The sequence below is a fragment of the Canis lupus genome, chromosome 26, assembly GCF_011100685.1.
Source record: "Canis lupus familiaris isolate Mischka breed German Shepherd chromosome 26, alternate assembly UU_Cfam_GSD_1.0, whole genome shotgun sequence".
NCBI classification, from domain to species: Eukaryota; Metazoa; Chordata; class Mammalia; order Carnivora; family Canidae; genus Canis; species Canis lupus.
This window is the reverse complement of record NC_049247.1, coordinates 29,996,660-30,014,999: the sequence shown is the minus strand read 5'-3', so window position 1 is coordinate 30,014,999 and position 18,340 is coordinate 29,996,660. Positions and strand designations below refer to the sequence as shown.

The 18,340-nt window shown below is 44.0% G+C and overlaps 1 protein-coding gene across 3 annotated transcripts in view; it reads right to left on the bottom strand.

Annotated features, from left to right (window-relative positions):
* HIRA (histone cell cycle regulator) overlaps positions 1-18,340 on the bottom strand; it is an 89,147-nt gene that overhangs the window by 13,571 nt on the left and 57,236 nt on the right. For 2 of the 3 annotated variants that reach the window (XM_038575903.1, XM_038575904.1), the window contains 8 exons: positions 9,175-9,379; positions 8,703-8,807; positions 7,301-7,449; positions 5,963-6,124; positions 5,391-5,449; positions 4,876-4,981; positions 3,244-3,366; positions 2,585-2,748 (listed from right to left, as the gene is read on the bottom strand). In XM_038575903.1, coding sequence (XP_038431831.1) covers positions 2,585-2,748; positions 3,244-3,366; positions 4,876-4,981; positions 5,391-5,449; positions 5,963-6,124; positions 7,301-7,449; positions 8,703-8,807; positions 9,175-9,379 — 1,073 coding nt within the window. Of the gene's footprint in view, positions 1-420; positions 510-2,584; positions 2,749-3,243; positions 3,367-4,875; positions 4,982-5,390; positions 5,450-5,962; positions 6,125-7,300; positions 7,450-8,702; positions 8,808-9,174; positions 9,380-18,340 lie in introns of all 3 variants that reach the window. The other variant, XM_038575905.1, reaches the window with a different exon arrangement.

Here is an 18,340-nt window from a genome sequence, read left to right as displayed (position 1 = left end):
CACCCTCATCTGATTGTTTTGCTTATTTCTGGGCATAGTATAATCCATAGTCTAAAACTATCTTGGTGACTGAATTGCTTCCTTGCTTCTGTCTGCCTTGCTACCAGCCTGGGAGGTCCATGAAGACAGGGAAGGATCTTTCATCTTCTCCACTGAACAAACCCACAGCCCCTGGCAGGCAGCTCTCCTCAGCACAGGTGTGTGCATGGCTGAGCACTTCCTAGCCCCCTGATGCCAAGGATACAGATGCTGCCTGCAGTACGGTGCTGGCATCTCACCCTCTCACTGATGTTGGGGCCCAAGGCAGTGTGCTCAAGAAGTCTAACGGGGAAGAATTTGAAAGCACTTTGGCTTATTTTTCATCTCCACTTTCACTTTTCAAGACAGAATTCTTGTGGCAAGAATGAAAGCAGCACCTACCACTACCGTTGACTCCCACTGGCTTCCAGTGGAGTAGTGAACCGGACCCAGTAAGTCTTTGCATATTTCTCGGAGTCGGTATTCAAACCCTAATTACAGAAACAAAACAAAACAAAACAAAACAACAAAACAAAACAGAAATAGGAACACATTACAAAAAGAAATAAAAAATCAAGAATATGCTAAGTTGTGTATATCAAACCAGATTGAACAAATGTTTATTTTATTGCCTGCTTTGGGCAAAATGCCTCTTGTATGTCTCAAAGTTTGGGGCACTGAGACCCATAATGACAGACTCACTTATGAACCCACTCCCTTGACAGCATATACAGCAGCCCTTTGTTGTGCTGGGCCCATGGGAAAAATGAGATGTGGCCAGCTCTGGGACAAACTCCCCAAGGTGATGGGAAAACGCAGGAATTGTGGAAGGAGGGGAGTGGGCTGGTCAGATTTGTTTCACAGAAGATATACTGGGAGTGAGAGGAGATCAGCAGGTCAGGAGGCAGCCTTCAGGAAGTAAGAGATGGCAAGGGTATGAATTTAGGCTGAGGAGGTAGTGACGGAGCAAAGACAGGAGAAGCAGTCACAGCCTGTCAACTCCTGGGTTATGGCATAGCCACATGGAGTGCCAGAAATGCTGGTGGCAGAACCTGGGGGCCTGTCAGTCCTGGCGGCAGCTGAAGCCACAGGAAATGATGAAATCACCCAAAGATGAGGGTAGAGAATTAAGAGGGTAATGCTGGAATCTGAGGAATTTTAGAAGTAAGAGGGCTCTCCCTTTATAATTTGAGGCCTTATATGGTCGAGGAAGCAAGAGATAGAGTGGAGGGGACTTGTGTATGAACATACACGTGTGGAAGATGGAGAAAGAGAAGCAAATGGTAGAAGTGACCCCACAAGTGGGTGCAGGCGCCAGAAGAGGCAGCGACTTTGTGCAGAACTTAGGATGAGTCCCAATCAACACCCAGGATGAAGCAAATTAGAGGAGCCTAGAGAAGTCTCCCCAGTGGAATGGGGTATGAGGCCCAGATAGGACAGGAGCACCCCAGCAAAGGTATGGGCTTGGGAAGATTGAGTATTTAGAAGAGTCAGTGACCACGCAGGCTGGGCGACCACACAGGCTGGGCAACCACACAGATTGGGCAGGAAGAGAAAAATTAAACTTATCACTGGAGTCTGCTACGGAGGGGTGAGGGGCTTCAAGTTGGGTCAGCCAGGTTTGTTGTCATCAGAGGTGTACATAGACACACAGTTATGTCATCAGGGGCAATCTGACATGTTTGAGTTCTGGGAGTGACATTTGCAGGGGCTCAGCATGTTTTTTTTTTTCTTTTCTGTACTCTTGTCAAAAAGCAAATCAGGAAGGCCAGGAAAGGCTGTGGTGAAGGCTGTTCTGTGACCAGGCCTAGAGCTGGGTGGTAACACAGGGAGTTTTTGGAGAGCTGGTTCCCAAGCCACAATCCTGGAAGCCAAGCTCAGCGAGGAGGAAGGCTAGTAAGAAACAACCTCACACTTGCCTAGAGGAGAGACGAAAGGTTGCCCTGAGCACAGGATGGCCACCTCTTCCACATACCTAGCTTTCTTCTGGCCAAAAGGGGAAAAGGAGGTAGTGGGGGAGATACTGGGAAGGGGACAGAAGTGCTGGCAGGAAAAGCTGGGCTGGAAGGCCATGAGGAGGTGCTGGACAGGCTGGCCCTTCCAGGGCAGGAAGGGCTTTGAGGGAGAGAAATGCAGGCTCATTGGATGCTACCAGAAGATGCCCTTCCCTGGAGTGACTGGCTGACCCCTGAAGCTCCAGAGTATGAGGGAGGGCAGGAGTATGAACATCTCATCTGCTCCTCTGGAGCATGTCTATCTGAACATCTTGTGTACCCACCCCCTCCCGCTGCCAATCCTCCTGACCCTCAGGGCCTACCTGATTCAGGATCTCAGAGCCTATAATGGGTTGGGTGCCTGCTGAGAGATGGGGGCTGAGGGCCGTCTTGCTAATGGTAGAGCTGAGGGCCAGAGGCTCTGGGGGTGAACATAGGAGACTCAAAGACAGGAGAGTGCAGAAAGCCCTAGGCCACTGCATCTGCCTTGATTCATGGGTTTCCAGGAGGGTAATGTTGGGATAAAAACTCAGTCAGGCTCAGGAAGATGGAAGGGCCACCAGAAACCTTACCTTCGTTCACAAGGTACCGAGCGTAGAGAAGGAGCCAATGGCGGTACTCATGGCTGGACTGCAGGGTGAGTGCTGCTGCAACCTGATTCTCCAGATAGGCCAGGGTGGTCTCCTGCTGCACTACATGAGGCACGGAGAAGAGCCGGGCTGCCTGTCTTCCTGAACTGCAGAGACCGGCAAAGCAAGCATCATGAGGCAGTGGGCACTGCAGGGGTTAGGAGGCTGCTACTGTGAGCCCCTAGGCACCAGTAAGGAGCCAGTAAAGGGGCAGGTGTCAGATTCCATGATAGCTAACCTGTTCCCATGTCCTAGCCACAGGCCTCCTGGCCACTCAGCACCTCAGGTATATCCCACCCCGTACCTCCTATCTATGCCCCTGAGGTGACAGATCAGCAGTTCATTCCTTCCCACCCAACATACTGCCCATCAGAGTGTCCATGACTCATAGCACCTCAGACCGCCATCTGTGCCCTGAAGTGACAAGGCTGGTAACCCAGTACCCTGAGATATTACCTAGTGTGGACTCACAACCCTTGGCACCCTCGAGCCTGCTTGTGCTAAATAGCAGCTAGGCATAGGGGGTGGGTAGTTAGAGAGCAGGCCTGGGTGGGACTGTGCTTCATGACCTGGCCACCTCTCCCAGCACTTGGGTCACCTACGTGGAGGCACGGCCCTGGACTATGGCTAAAGGTCCGGAGCACAGCATGGCGTCCTGGGGAGGCAGGCTGCTCCTGAAGTCCGCACACTGGGCCAAGGAGTCCTGCTTGTCAGAAACCAGGTTCCTGGGGAGGCAACAGCAGGAGCAGAGGTCAGAAAAACCAGGAGGCCTACCAGAAAGGCTGGTGGTGAGGCTGCCAAGAAGCAGGCATCACATGACCCTCTGCCAGAGTGCCAGCAGAGGCTGAGTATCACTGCATTCTCTCCACAGGGCCCTCAGGGACAGGTTTCATAATGAGTCAAAATCAGTGACAGTGAAGGTCATCAACAGGGACCACCTGAGCTCTGTGATCTCAGAACTTGAGGAGAGGGGCCTGTGTATGAAATGAGTGTACGATGCCTAATCTGCCCAGGGGTCCACATGGCCTGGCCCCTGGAAGCTTCTAGGAATGCCAGCATTCCAGACAGTCAGCTCTTCACCTTCTCTGGACCTTTCACATCTTTGTTGAAAACATTCAACCCACACTTTAAAAATAGTTGGGTGTGTAAAAATGTGTCCAAAATACCAAGCCAACATTTTCTTCTTAAATAACCAACCTGTTTCCATTATTATAGCAATCACATATAATACACAAGAGTTTGCAACTTGGAAGAGCTGGGAATGGGGAGTTTTGGGTTGTTTTTTCTTTTAAAAAGATTATTTTATTTTTTATTTTTTAATTAAAAAAATTTTTTTTTTTAAAGATTTTTTAAAGTAACCTCCACCCCCAATGTGGGGCTTGAACTTACAACTAAGAGATCAAGAGTTGGATGTTTTAAAGACTGAGCCAGCCAGGTGCACCACCCCAAACACCAACCTTTTTTTTTTTTTTTTTTTTTTTTTAAACTTAAGAAAGAAATCTCAATGGGAGGATAAACTTGTACCTAGCAACTCTTAACAGAAGACGTCTGGAAGGCAGCTGGTTTGGGTATGTAGGACCAAAGGTGGAGGCAGGAGAAAAGAATTTCCGAGTGGCTGGTACACAATGTATATACTTCATATGTCTGGATTAAAGTCTTAGAGGAGAGGGCACCTGGGTGGCTTAGTTGGTTAAGCATCTGCCATCAACTCAGGTCACGATCTCAGGGTCCTGGGACCAAGCCCCACACTGGGCTCCACGCTCAGCATGGAGTCTCCTTCTTCTCTCCTTCCTCCCTGCTACTCATGCTTTTCTTTCCTATTCTCTCAAATAAATAAATAAAATCTTTAAAAATAAAAATTTTGGAGGAATAGAGATTTTATAAATACAGAAAAGGGCTCCAAGTTCCAAAACGGGCCGAGAAAAGACACAGACCATGACACACGGTGATTATGTTACCTTACTAATTTGCAAAGTCAGCCAGAAGTGCTACTTAGCTTCTGCTAAGATACAAAAATTGAGAAATGGTGGTGAAGCTGCCCATAGGGACAGTGGGGCCTGTACTGGCAGATTTGAGCACTCTCCTCTAGTGGACAGGGGCCCAGCAGGTCTGCCACCACGGTGTTCACTCTAGGGCCTGTCAGGAGAAACTGAGCCAGGCAGGCCTGATCGCTTTTGTTCCAGCTCAGATGGATACTCTCTCAGAGGGGCAGGGCCAGGAGCTGGCTTACTTACCATGTAGAAAGTGACGGATTAAAGCAGTATGCCTTCCCATCGGACAGGTTCATCACTGGGATTCCATGCTGTGTCAACAAGATCTGTGACACCGTCATATCACTTCCTGGGGAGACAGCACAAGAATGGATTCTGGGTGCGTTCTTATCAGCAGGTGCCTGCATATGCACCTAAGGAAAAATGTAAATCACAGCTTCCACAGTCCCAGCAACAGGTGCCTTAACACGGACTCACAACAAGGCAGTCACTGTTCTACTCTGTGCATGCTGGTCTCACTGCCACTCAGGCTGCTTGTCACCTCTCAGGGACCCATTCAACTATGCCCCTGGAGAGAATGCATCTCCCTACAATCTAAGTATACCCCCTACAACATGAAATACCTTGGGCTGGGCCCAGAGCTTGGTTCTCCATCTAGGCTGAATAGGGTGCTTTCAGGTCAGGAACCCAAGCTGCCCTGCCTTGGTATGCCCTGTCCCCACCCCAGGGAACAAGAGGTGGTCTACTACTGAGGTTACCTGCCAAGATGGAGTGTAGAGATTCTTCTTTCACCACAACCACCTGTCTGTGAACATCCCTAGGAGGGAGATAGGGAACAGCTTACTCTGCAGCTGGGGTAAAAGCATCAGAACATGCCTCGGTAATAAGACCCCACTCCATGGTCCCTGGTGCACACCCAGCCCTGCTTCCCTGAAAGGGGCTTCGTGCTACAAATGGCTTCTACTATGTGTCACTAAGTGGCACTATGCTACCTCTGCATAAGTCTATAGCAGAGGGTCTAGGCAACAGAGCTGTGGGGACTGCCACCAACACCATGTCAACTCTGGGAGAAGTGTTGCCATGCTCTGGTAGCTAAGATCACCTTCCTGGCCCCTAGCACATGCAACCAGGCATTGTGATTTGTCATAAGGATGGCAGCAGGATGGCTCAGGGATCCTTAGGCATTAAGATCCCCAGGCCAGGAGGGCCCAAGGACATGTCGACCAAGTGGCTTCCTTTGCTGCCTTCCATATTCCTGCAGTGATGGGGTATCTGCATAGCTCCATCCTATCCTGCTTGGAGCCCACTCCACCCGGGACCTGCCTCTCACCAGACAGACAATGTGGCTGCAGCAGTGAGCGCCATGACGTAGGAGCCCGTGCAGTGCAAAGTAGAGATTGGGGACGGCAGGAGGATGGGAGGGAGGAGGCGGCGACCACAGGCGGAGAACACGGACAGCATCCTCTTTTCACAGGCGACACATACCACGTCACTGGAAAGGCAGAGAGGGAACAGGTGTCACAATCATTGGGAGAGGCTGTGGCAGAGGCAGCAGCCCTGAAATGCAGCAGCTTCCCTCTGTCTGTGCCTGCCCTGTGCCTACTGTAGTCTTCCTCTGAGCAGGTGCAGCCAAGGGACAGAGGCTGTGCAAGGGTTTACTGCAAGGACCACAGAAGCAGGGTGGATGGAGCCTAGCCTAAATAAGACCTCTGATTAAAAAGAATGTGTTCTCTTTCCCTTCAGGGGCTGCTTCAGCTTTTCGGAGCTCACATTAATGCTGATCGAGGGGGAGCCCACAGAACAGCCAGCACACAGGTCTATTTGCCCTTTGTGGGTGCCTGGGATCGGGAAGCTCAGTTTGCTCATCTTGGCAGAGAACGAAAAGGAGATACAAAAATGATGGTTCCTTCTAAGTGTAATATCAGGGTCCCATGGCAACCCTGACCTAAGATGGAAGGCCAAGTACTTACAGACACTATGAAAGCATTTAACATGCAGCCTCATGATAACTGATTAAAGGTCTAAGTAATGTAACTGTATCTAAGCCAATTATCTTTGTAAAATCCTTCTAAGAGTATCAAATACAGGGTCCTGACTGGAGACCCTAAGCCCCAGCAGGCACCTGAGGAAAATGCTGGCCCCTTTTCTAGATTAAGCGCATGTGAAAACCCCTCCAGGGGACTGTGGCCTCGAAGTCCATGGGAAGACTCTGGGGAACTAACCACTGAATTAAGGTGTACCCTCAAAGTGCAGAATATGGAGAGGGCTGGGCTGGGGACTCACAGGACAATTAGAAATCCATCCCGACCTCCCTAGATGAAAATCTGGGGTCCAGAGAAAGAACCATTCCATATCAGTGAGCCTGGAACCTGAAACTAGGAGTCTGTCCAGATAAGATAATCAGAACATCTGGATGGAAATCCTGCCTTGGGTGACCCTCTAAAGTAGTTTTCCCACCTATAATACGGTGATAATTATGCTGACTTTATTAGGTCTTGGGGGACCAAGAAGACAAGCACATGCTTAGCCCAGGGCGAGGGATGTATGTATAGGCCTCTGTGGGAGCTAGCCTACAGGCAGCGCAATGCCTTCTGCCTTGCCACATAGCATAGCACATGGTGCTTGCTTGACATTAAAAGCTGGGCTGGGCAAAGATCCTTCCCCTTACCAGCTGCCGGCAGCAGTGAGAATCCGGCTGGTGAGTACCGTCTCCCACTCCTTCCCTTCCCGGTTACACTTCAAACGACTTAGCTTCACGCCCCCCACGGCAGTCACTTCATTCTCCACCTCGATGTACATGGAGGGGTCAGAGCTCACCTGGGTGGAGGAAAGCAAACACAATGTCTTTTCAGGTGATGGTGGGCCCACTGAGACTTGGGTCATGTGCCAGGTGAGGTGATCAGAGGCCCCAAAGCAGGAGCAGACACAGAGAAACAGACAGAACCGGTTAGTAAAGAGGAGCGTGATGGTGTGTGCAGTAACAGAGTGAGACAAGAAGGCCAGAGGTCTGGATGTGTGGCCCCTAGGGCAAAGAGAGGGCTGAGAGCTGGCTCAGTCTCATCTCTCATGCCTAGGGAGCTGATGGATGGATATCCCCGAATGGAAAACTCAGGCAGAATGACTGAATGGTTTGCACTCATGTAGCCACAAAAGTGGGTGAGCTAGAGCAGAGGGCTGGATGTAGCTGGGAAGACACGCCCTTTCACAGACTCCCGGAAACCAAGAACAGACCAAGCAGCACTCAGTGGTAAAGCCCCTGGATGGGGGGTTGGGAGTCAATGGCTAGAGTTTGGAAGGGGGTTTGTGTACCCTGGCTTTACAAGCAGTAGCAACAAGAACAAACCACGTGGATTCCTATCCTTTGGCCCAGAAGGACTTGTGGTGGGAAGGGCTGACATCGGCTTTCTGGTGTCCTATGAGGACCAACCTGCATGGGGCAGTATGTGGCCAGTGGAAAGTGACCTGCATGTGGGGTACTAGGTTTCCTGAGGATGTGCACCTGAGCTGAGTAACAATAGGCATGAACCTATGGCATGTCCAAAGTCAATTGCTAGATGGAGTGAATGCAAGGCCTCTGGGCATAAAGGATTCTTTGTTCTAGAGCTGTGTTTTCAACAAGCCATGAACCTACGCTTCTACTCCAAGAACTCAAATAGGCCTGATGATGACTCTGCTCGGTCCTAGGAAGTAGACAGGACCAGTGAGCTGATTGGAAGATAGGCCACCATCATGCAGCCCAACTGCACCAAGCCTGAGGCTGCCAGGGCTGAGTGTGGGGCTCAAGGAGGCTTCCAGAGAGGATACCTGAGACAACCCTTGAAGGAGCTAGCCATCTAGAAGATGGCAGCAGGACTGTAAGAGCAAAGCACAGAGGAGAGAAATGTGAGGTGGGGGCAGCAGCAAGGGAGCTCCTGGGGAAGAGGGTATTGAGTTGGCCCTGATTAACTACAACTTGTCCCAGAAAGTAATGGAGAGCCACTGAAAAGCAGCCCTAAGTCAGTGACAATTCAAGGTTTACACAGAGAGGGAGAAAGTATGCATGCTTGTGGGGAGGTAGGAAGCCTGCTCACCTGGAGAGTGAATGCTCTTTGGGGGCCTGGCATGGGCAGTTTCAGTGCAGGTGCTGGTACAGACAAACACACGGCGTCCTTCTCTGCGGTCAGGGCAGCTGGGGACTACAAGAGCAAAAATATTTCTAAGCCCCACCCCACACTATAGGGCAACGTCAGGTAAAGGTGAGTCACCTAGTGGTGAGGTCAGGCCAGTTCCCTAGGCATTTCCGCCTACTCTGTGAGGGTGAAAGTGCAGATGAACACCATAAAGACCCCACTTCCAGATGAGTAGCTGACTCCAGGGAACTGTTCAAGGACTCTGAGTGGGCTGAGGGCAGGTGTGGGGGACTGCATATCTATGCCAACTGTTCCACACTAATGAGGCACACTGGCATGCACGGCCTCTCTCATCCCACTCGGGCATGTGCGGATCCCAGCACTGAGCTCATAAGGTAGGCTGGGGGAGACAGCATGGGCCTGCTGGCCTCACCTGGACAGACAAAGACACAGGCATGAGCCGAGAGTCCTTCCGAGGCCGCCCTTTCTTCTTCTTTTCCACTGTTTCCACCTCAAGCTCCAGTTTTCGCTTGGACAATGAGGAGGGCTTGGTCACAGGGACCTTTTCATCACTATCACTGCTGCTCTCCAGGAGATCCCGGGGCCTCAGCTCTTTCACAAGGTTCTGCTCTTTCAACCTGCGCAAACACAGATACCCGTGGCTTTCTCCATATGACTATTAAGTTTGTAATAATTAATAAAATCCACACTCATCACTAAAAGTTAATAAATAAAAATAGTAAAAAAAAAGATTTCTGGTTTCTGTTCCAAATTCTGTTCCACTTGCAAAGAGCTTGGAAGTTGTCACTCCTAACCTCAAAGTAAGAGGAAAGCTGAAAATCAACTTTTCTTACATTCATCAGAAAAGTAAGGTCACAAGGCAAACTGCCACCCTAGAAACTGGAGCTAGCAGGTGAGGACAGAAAGCCAGAGCTTACCTGGAGTTGGAGCTCCTGGAGCCCTAACTGGTAGAAAGAATTAAAGTAACTGGCATACTGCCGGGGGCTGAGTGAGGACTGACTTATAAGTTAGAACTCTTGGGGGTTCAGTGGCAGGAGGGTACCCATACTTAGGTTTACCTCCAGGAGCTCTAACAGGCTCTCATAGGTGAAGATCAGGGATGGAAAAATCCCGTGTGTTTTGGGCTGGGGAGGGGGAAGAAAAACCTTAACAAAACCCTGCCTTCAAGGGAAACTACTTTACTAGAGCCCCATGTGACTCAGGGGCAGGGCAATTAACCAACTACAGCCTAGGCACCCCCTACAGCCCCCAACCAGGCTAAGGAATTCTTCTGAAGGTCATGGCCCAGGGTCACAGGTCCAACAACAACACAAGATTTAATCATAAGCTAACAGAATGCTTATTTTCCCCCAAACCTTACCACCAGTTCAACAGGGGTCTGGTATAACAGGAGTAGAATAACTAATTTGAAGCTAGCAGAGAGTAGTTCGTGAGTTTTAAGGAAAGAAGCCGGCTCCATAACGAAGACTGCAAGGTAGAAGCTTGAAGTGCTAATGTAGAAGCTGCAGCAAGTTATCCAGAAGATCTAGCTAAGATAATTAGCAAAGGTGGCTATACTAAATGACAGATTTTCAATATACATGAAACAACCTTGTATTAAAAGTAGAAGCTGGGGATCCTTGGGTGGCTCAGCGATTTAGTGCCACCTTCAGCCCAGGGCGTATTCCTGGAGACCCGGGATCGAGTCTCCACGTCGGGCTCCCTGCATGGAGCCTGCTTCTCCCCCTGCCTGTGTCTCTGCCTCTCTCTCTCTCTGTGTCTCTCATGAATAAATAAATAAAATCTTTAAAAAAAAGTAGGAGCTGGGGGTCCCTGGGTGGCTCAGCAGTTTAGCGCTGCCTTTGGCCCAGGGAGTGATCCTGGAGTACTGGGATCGAGTCCCACATTGGGCTCCCTGCATGGAGCCTGCTTCTCCCTCTGCCTGTGTCTCTGGCTCTCTCTCTCTCTCTGTGTATCTCTCATGAATAAATAAAATCTTTTAAACAAACAAACAAACAAACAAACAAACAAACAAACAAGCAAGCTATCTAGTAGGACTTTCATAGCTGGAGAAGAGAAGTCAGTGCCTGGCTTCAAAGGACAGGCTGACTCTCATTAGGGGTAAATGTAGCTAGTGACTTTAAGTGGAAGCCAATGCTCATTTACCATTCCAAAAATCCTAGGGCCTTAAGAATTATGCTAAATTTCCTCTGCCTATACCCTATATAAGCAGAACAAAGTCTAGATGAGAGCATATCTGTTTACAATATGTTTTACTAAGTATTTTAAGCTCACTGTTGAGACCTACTGCTCAGAAGAAAAAAAAAAAAGATTTCTTTAAATATATTACTGTTCATTGCCAATACACCTGGTCACCCAAAACTCTGATAGAGATGCATGAAATTAATGTTGTTTTCATGCCTGCTACCATCACATCTGTTCCGCAAACCATGGATTAAGTAGTTTTGACTTTCAAGTCATATTACTGAAGAAATACATTTTATAAGGCTACAGCTGCCACAGATAGTGATTCCTATGATGGATCTGGACAAAGCAAATGGAAAACCTTCTGGAAAGGATTCATCATCTAGATGCCATTAAGAACATTCAAGATTCATGGGAAGGGGTCAAAATAGCAACATGAAGAGGAATTTGGAAGAAGTAAATTCCAACCCTCATGGATGACTTTCACGGGTTCAAGACTTCAGTGTAGGAAGTAACTGCAGATATGGTGGAAATAGCAAGAAATGTAGAATTAGAGGGGGAACCTCAAGATGTGACTGAACTGCTGCAATCTCATGATAAAACCCGAATGGATGAGAAGTTGCTGCTCATGGAGGAGGAGAGAGAGTAATTTCTTGAGATGGAATCTACTTCTGGAGAAGATGCTGTAAGGATCATTGAAATGAGATCAAAGCATTTAGAATACTACATAAATGTAGCTGATAAAACAGTGGCAGGCTTTGAGAGGACTGACTCTAATTCTGAAAGAAGTTCTGCTGTGTATAAAATCCTATCAAACAGCATCGCATGCTACAGAGAAATTGTTCATAACAGGGAGAGTTAATTGATGAGGCAAACGTAATAGTCTTAAAGAAGCTGCCATAGCCACTCCAACCTTCAGCAACCATCACCCTGAACAGTTAGTAGCCATCAACACTGAGCAAAGACTCTCCACCAGCAAAAGATTATGACTTGCTGAAAGCTCAGATGATGCTTAACATTTTTTAGCAAGGAAGTACTCTTTTCCATTTAGGTATATACATTGCTTCCTTAGATATAATGCTATTATTGCACACTTAATAGACTACAGTAGGTTGTAAACAACTTTTAACATGTACTGGGAAACCAAAAAATTCATTTGACTTGCTTTATTGCAATATTCTATTTATTGTTGTGGTCTGGAACCAAACCTGCAATATCTCCAGCATATGTCTGTATGACATTCTAACTCTAATTAGAAGAAAACTGGAGTAGCTATATTAATTTCAGAGATAGTGGACACCAAAGTAAGGAAAATTACTAAGGATAAAGAGAAACATTACATAATAAAAGGGTCAATTTTCCAAGAAGACATAGCAATCCTTAATGTATACACGCCTAACAACAGATCAAAATACAACTGTCAAAAACTGATAGAACCATAAGGAGAACTAGACAACTCCACAATTATAAGTGGAGATTTCAATTTACCTCTCTCAGTAACTGACAGATCCACCAGACAGAAAATCAATAAGGAAATAATCAGATGAAGAGTACTATAGTTTATTTGAATTTAGTTGATATTTATAAAATACTTCATATAACAAGAGCAGAATATACATTCTTCTCAAGATCACATGGAATATTCACTAAGTTAGATCACATTCTGGGTCAAAATACATATTCTAACAAATTTAAATGAGTAAAAATCATACAAAATATGCTTTAAACACACAACAGAACTAAACTAGACAACAATAACAGAAAGATCCCTGGAGAAACCCCAGAGATTAAACCACACACTTTTGAACAATATATAGTTAAAAAAAAAAAAAAAAAAAAAAAAGCCTCAAGCGAAAAAGTATTTAATTAAATGAAAAAAAAAAAGTAATTTATCAAAACTTGTAGAATACAGTGAAAGCAGTGGTTAGGGAACTTTATAACAGAGAACCTATTTCATTTTTATTATTTTTAAAAGATTTATTTATTTATTTATAGAGGTGGGGAGGGACAGAAGGAGAGAGTCTTAAGCAAACTCTGTACTGAGCATGGACTTCAATGCAGGGCTTGATCTCAGGACCCTGAAATCACCACCTTAGCCAAAACCAAGAGTCAGATGATAACTGACTGTCAAGTATGCACTCCCTTTATTATTATTTTTTAAAGATTTATTTATTTTAGAGAGAGAGTATCCAAGAGTGAGAGTAGGAGGAAGGACAGAGGGAGAGAATCTTCAAGCAAACTCTGCTGAGCGTGAACCCAGACATGGGGCTCAATCTCCTGACCCTGAGATCACAACCAGAGCCAAAATCAATCTGGTTGCCTACCCAACTGAGCCACCCACGCTCCCCAAGAATGCCTATTTTAGGAAAGAAGAAAGACGTGAAATGAAAAACCTAAACTTTACCTTTAGGAACTAGCAAAACTTTAGCAAGCAGAAGGAAATAAATAATAAACAGCAATATAGTAATATAATAATAAGGCCATGATAAGCAAAGTAATATAAAGCAAGTAGAAGAAAATAAATAGTAAAAATTGGAGGAGAAATCCATGAAATTCAAAACAGGAAAACAATAGAGAAAAATTGGGGATCCCTGGGTGGCTCAGCGGTTTGGTGCCTGCCTCTGCCCCAGGGCATGATCCTGGAGTCCCGGGATCGAATCCCACATTGGGGTCCCTGCATAGAGACTGCTTCTCCCTCTGCCTGTGTCTCTGCTTCTCTCTCTCTCTGGGTCTCTCATGAATAAATAAAATCTTTAAAAAAAAATAGAGAAAAATCAATTAAATAAAAGGTTGATTCTTTGAAAATAATAAAATTTATAAACTTTCAGCCAGGCTAATCAAGATAAAAAGAGAACACAAATCACTAATGTCAGAAATGCAAAGGGGCCTTCACTACTGCTCCCACGGACAATAAAATGAACATAAAAGAGTATTATGAATAATTCTAAACCCACAGATTGGATAACTTTGATGAAATGGATCAGTTCCCTGAAAAAAACAAAAAACAACTAAAATTCATATAAGGAAAAATAGCTAATCTGACTAGGCCTAGTAAAGAAAATGAATCAACAATTAATAACCTTCCAAGAAAAAAAAGTACCAGGCCCACATAATTTTACTAGTGAATTCTACCAAGTATTTAAGGAAGAAATTATACCAATTCTCTAAAATACACTCCAGAAAAGAGAAGCAGAGGAAATAAATCTAACACCCATGAGGCAAGCATTACCCAAATATAAAAACCAAATACTGATAAGAAAAAAATAAAACTATTACAAGAAAAAAAAACCTTTTGGACATAGATGTAAAAGTTTTCAACAAAATATTGGCAAATTGAATCCAACAATGTATAACAACTATATACAGTAACCAAATGGGGGATGCCTGGGTGGCTCAGGAGTTGAGCCTCAGCAGTTTGGCTCAGGGCCTGATCCTGGATTCCCGGGACTGAGTCTCGCATAGAGCTCCTTGCATGGAACCTGCTTCTCCTCCCTCTGCCCGTGTCGCTGCCTCTCTTTCTGTATCTCTCATGAATAAATGAAAAAAATCTTAAAAAAAAAAGAAAACAAAACCAAACGATATTTATTCCAGATATGCGCACGAACTCAAAATTCAAAGTGGTTAATGTAATCTATCACATCCAATAAAGCTAAAGAAGAAAAATCTTATAATCATATGATCTGGCATTTGACAAAACCCAACATCCATTCATGATAAAAACTCCTAATAAACCAGGATTAGAGGTGAACTTCCTCAATTTGATAAGGGATATTCACAAAAAACCCTAGAGCTAACATCATACTTAATGGTGAGACACTAAATGCTTTCTCCATAAGACTGAGAGGGCAAGGATGTCCCCTCTCACTGCTTCTATTTAATATGGTACTAGAAATCCTAGCTAATGCAATAAGATAAGAGAAAGAAATAAAAGGCATACAGGTTGGGAAGGAGAAATAAAATTATCTTTATTTGCAGATGACATAATTGTCTTTGTAGAAAATATCAAAGAATCAAAGACAACAACAAAAAATGGAACTAATAAGCAATTATGGCAAGGCTATAGGATATCAAGTTAATATACAAAAGTCAAGGGTGCCTGTGTAGCTCAGTTGGTTAAGTCCTGCTTTCAGTTCAGGTCATGATCCCAGGGTCCTGGGATCAAGTCCCGCATTAGGCTCCTTATTCAGTAGGGAGTCTGCTTCTTCCTCTGCCCTTCCCCCCTGCTCATAATCTCTCTCTCACATAAATAAAATCTTAAAAAAATATATGAAGAAAGTCAATTGCTTTTCCAAATACCAATAATGAATAACTGGTATTTGAAATTCTAAATACAATACTATTTACATTAGCATCAAAAAAATGAATTAGATATAAATCTAACAAAATATGTCTAAATTCCATATGAAGAAAACTATAAAACTCTGATTAAAATAAATCAAAGATCTCCATAAATGGAAATATTCCATGTTCATGGATAAGAAGAGTTAATATTGTTAAGAGGTCAATTTTTCATTATTTGATCTAGAATTTTTTTTTTTTTTTTTTTTTTTTAATTTTTATTTATTTATGATAGTCACAGAGAGAGAAGGAGAGAGAGGCAGAGACAGGCAGAGGGAGAAGCAGGCTCCATGCACCGGGAGCCCGACATGGGATTCGATCCCGGGTCTCCAGGATCACGCCCTGGGCCAAAGGCAGGCGCCAAACCGCTGCGCCACCCAGGGATCCCTAGAATTTTTTTTTTGATCTAGATATTAAATGGAATCCCATTAAAAGCCCCAGGAAATTATATTGTATATACTGATAAACTTATTCTAAAGTTACATGGAAAGATAAAAAAAAAGCCCTAGAAACAGATCCATACAAATATAGTCAAGTGATCTTTGATTAAGACAAAGGCATAGAAAGGATAGTCTTTTCAAAAAATGATGCTGGAACAACTGGACAACCACATGCAAAAACTGAATCTAGACACCTTACATCTCCCACAAAGATTAACTCAAAATGGAACAGATCTACATATAAAATGCAAAACTATAAAAGGAGAACTTAGAAGAAAATATGGCAGGAGGTCTAGATGAATCTGGGTTTGGCAAATTTATTTTTTACACTGCAGTGCTTACCATGGCAGTGTAGTTACCATCTGTCACCATACAAAGTTATTATTGAATAATTATTGAATATTATTATTGAATATATTGGCAATGAGTTTTTGATACAATGCTGAAAGCACGACCCATGACAGAAAAAATCTAATTCAGTTGGACTTAATTAACATTAGATTGAATATGTTGGCAATGAGTTTTTGATATAATGCTGAAAGCATGATCCATGACAGAAAAAAGTCTAGTTCAGTTGAACTTCATTAACATTAGAAATTTCTGCTCTAAGACACTGTTAAAAGAATGAAAAGACAAGCCAAAGACCAAGGGACAATATTTGCAAATCACATTATCTGAGTAAGGATTTGAATCCAAAATATAAAGAATTTGTAGAACTTGCCAGTAAGAAAACAAGCAACTTAATCCAAAAAATAAAAAAATTTAAACGGGCACCTCACCAAAGAAGATCCAGATGGCTAATAAGCATATGAAAATAGTCAACATTAGGAAGTGTAAGTCAGGGAACAGAAAATTAAAACAATAATGAGGGATCATTCAACACTTATTAAAATGGCTAAAACCTAAAAAACTTATAACTGTGGACAAGAATGTGGATCAAAGGATATCATTGTTGGTGGGAATTGCAGTCATTGTAAAAGACAGTCTGGCAGTTTCTTACAAAGCTAAATCTAGTCTTATCACACAATCTAGTGATTGCACTTCTAGGTACTTGCTCAAAACTGACTTGAAAACATGTATTCACAGAAAAAGCTATGCATGAATGTTCACAGCAGCCTTATACAATGTTTATACATACTGCGCCAAATGGAAGCAACTAAAGTGTCCTTCAATGGGGGAATGGATAAACTGTGGTACATCCATACAATGGAATATTACTTGATAATAAATGAACTATTAAACCATAAAAATGCATGTAAGAATATTAAATGGATATTGCTAAGGGAAAGACAAACATTAGAAAAGGGTATATCTGGTATGATTCCAATTATACGACATTCTAGAAAAGGCAAAACTATGGAGGCAGTAAAAAGTTCAGTGATTGGGATGCCTGGGTAGCTCAGTGGTTGAGTGTCCGCCTTTGGCTCAGGGTGTGATCCTGGGGTCCTGGGATTGAGTCCTGCATCGGCTCCCTAGAGGAAGCCTGCTTCTCCCTCTGCCTCTCTCTCTGTTCTCTCAAGAATAAATAAAATCTTTAAAAAAAAAAAAAAAAAAGGTTCAGTGATTGTTCAGTGATTCATGGAGGAGGAAGGATAAACTCCTAAAGTACAAGGATATTCAGGGAGGTGAAATTACTGTACATGGTGATGCTGGACATAAGACATTATGCATTTGTCAAAACACATACAACTGTACAACACAAAGAGAAAACTCTAAATGATGGACAGTACTTCATAAAATTAAAAAAAAATTTTTGAAGTGTAGGACTGACTACCTACTGGAGTGTAATAATGGAATGCAACTGTGTAGGAGAACATTCTTGCTTACGAAGGGACTCTCATACCAGGAAAGAGAGAAGTTTTGTGTTTCTATCATGGGTAGAGTAAAAGTAAAATCAAAACTGGCAAAAGTGACAAAGAATTGGTGAAACTAGGTGAAGGGTACAAAGGCATTTAATGGACTATGTTTCCATGTTGCTGAAGGTTTTCAAGTTTTCAAAACAAAAGTCAATAAAAAACTCCACTTAGAAGTCCTTGGTGCTGCTGATACAGAAACACAGTATCTCATGCATTTTCTTGCAATTCTCCATTGCAATCTGTGTATACGTGTATGTGTACATTGTATGTGTTTAAATAGTGTTTCAGTAGTTCTTGGTGTCTTCACAAAGTTGTACGACAATCACAATAGCAATTTCAGAATATTTTCATCATATTGTACGACAATCACAATAGCAATTTCAGAATATTTTCATCATCCCCAAAAAAAAAAAAACTCCCTATACTTCTTGGTATCATTTCTCAACTCTGGTCCCACCAATTCTCCCATTTGCCACAGCTTAACTTTGTATTTCCATAGATGTCCCCATTCTGGATATTTCTTATAAATGAAATCACAGAACAAGAGGTATCCAGGATTGGTTTCTTTCACTTAGCATGTATTCAAGGTTCATTCATGCTGTAGAATATACTGCTACTTTACTCCTTTTTAATGACTGAATAATATTTCTTTGTATGGATAGCCATACCTTGTTTATCCATACTTTAGCTTATAGACATTTGCTTAGTTTCAAGCTTTGGGCTATTACACATAATGCTGATTTGAACATTCATGTAAAAG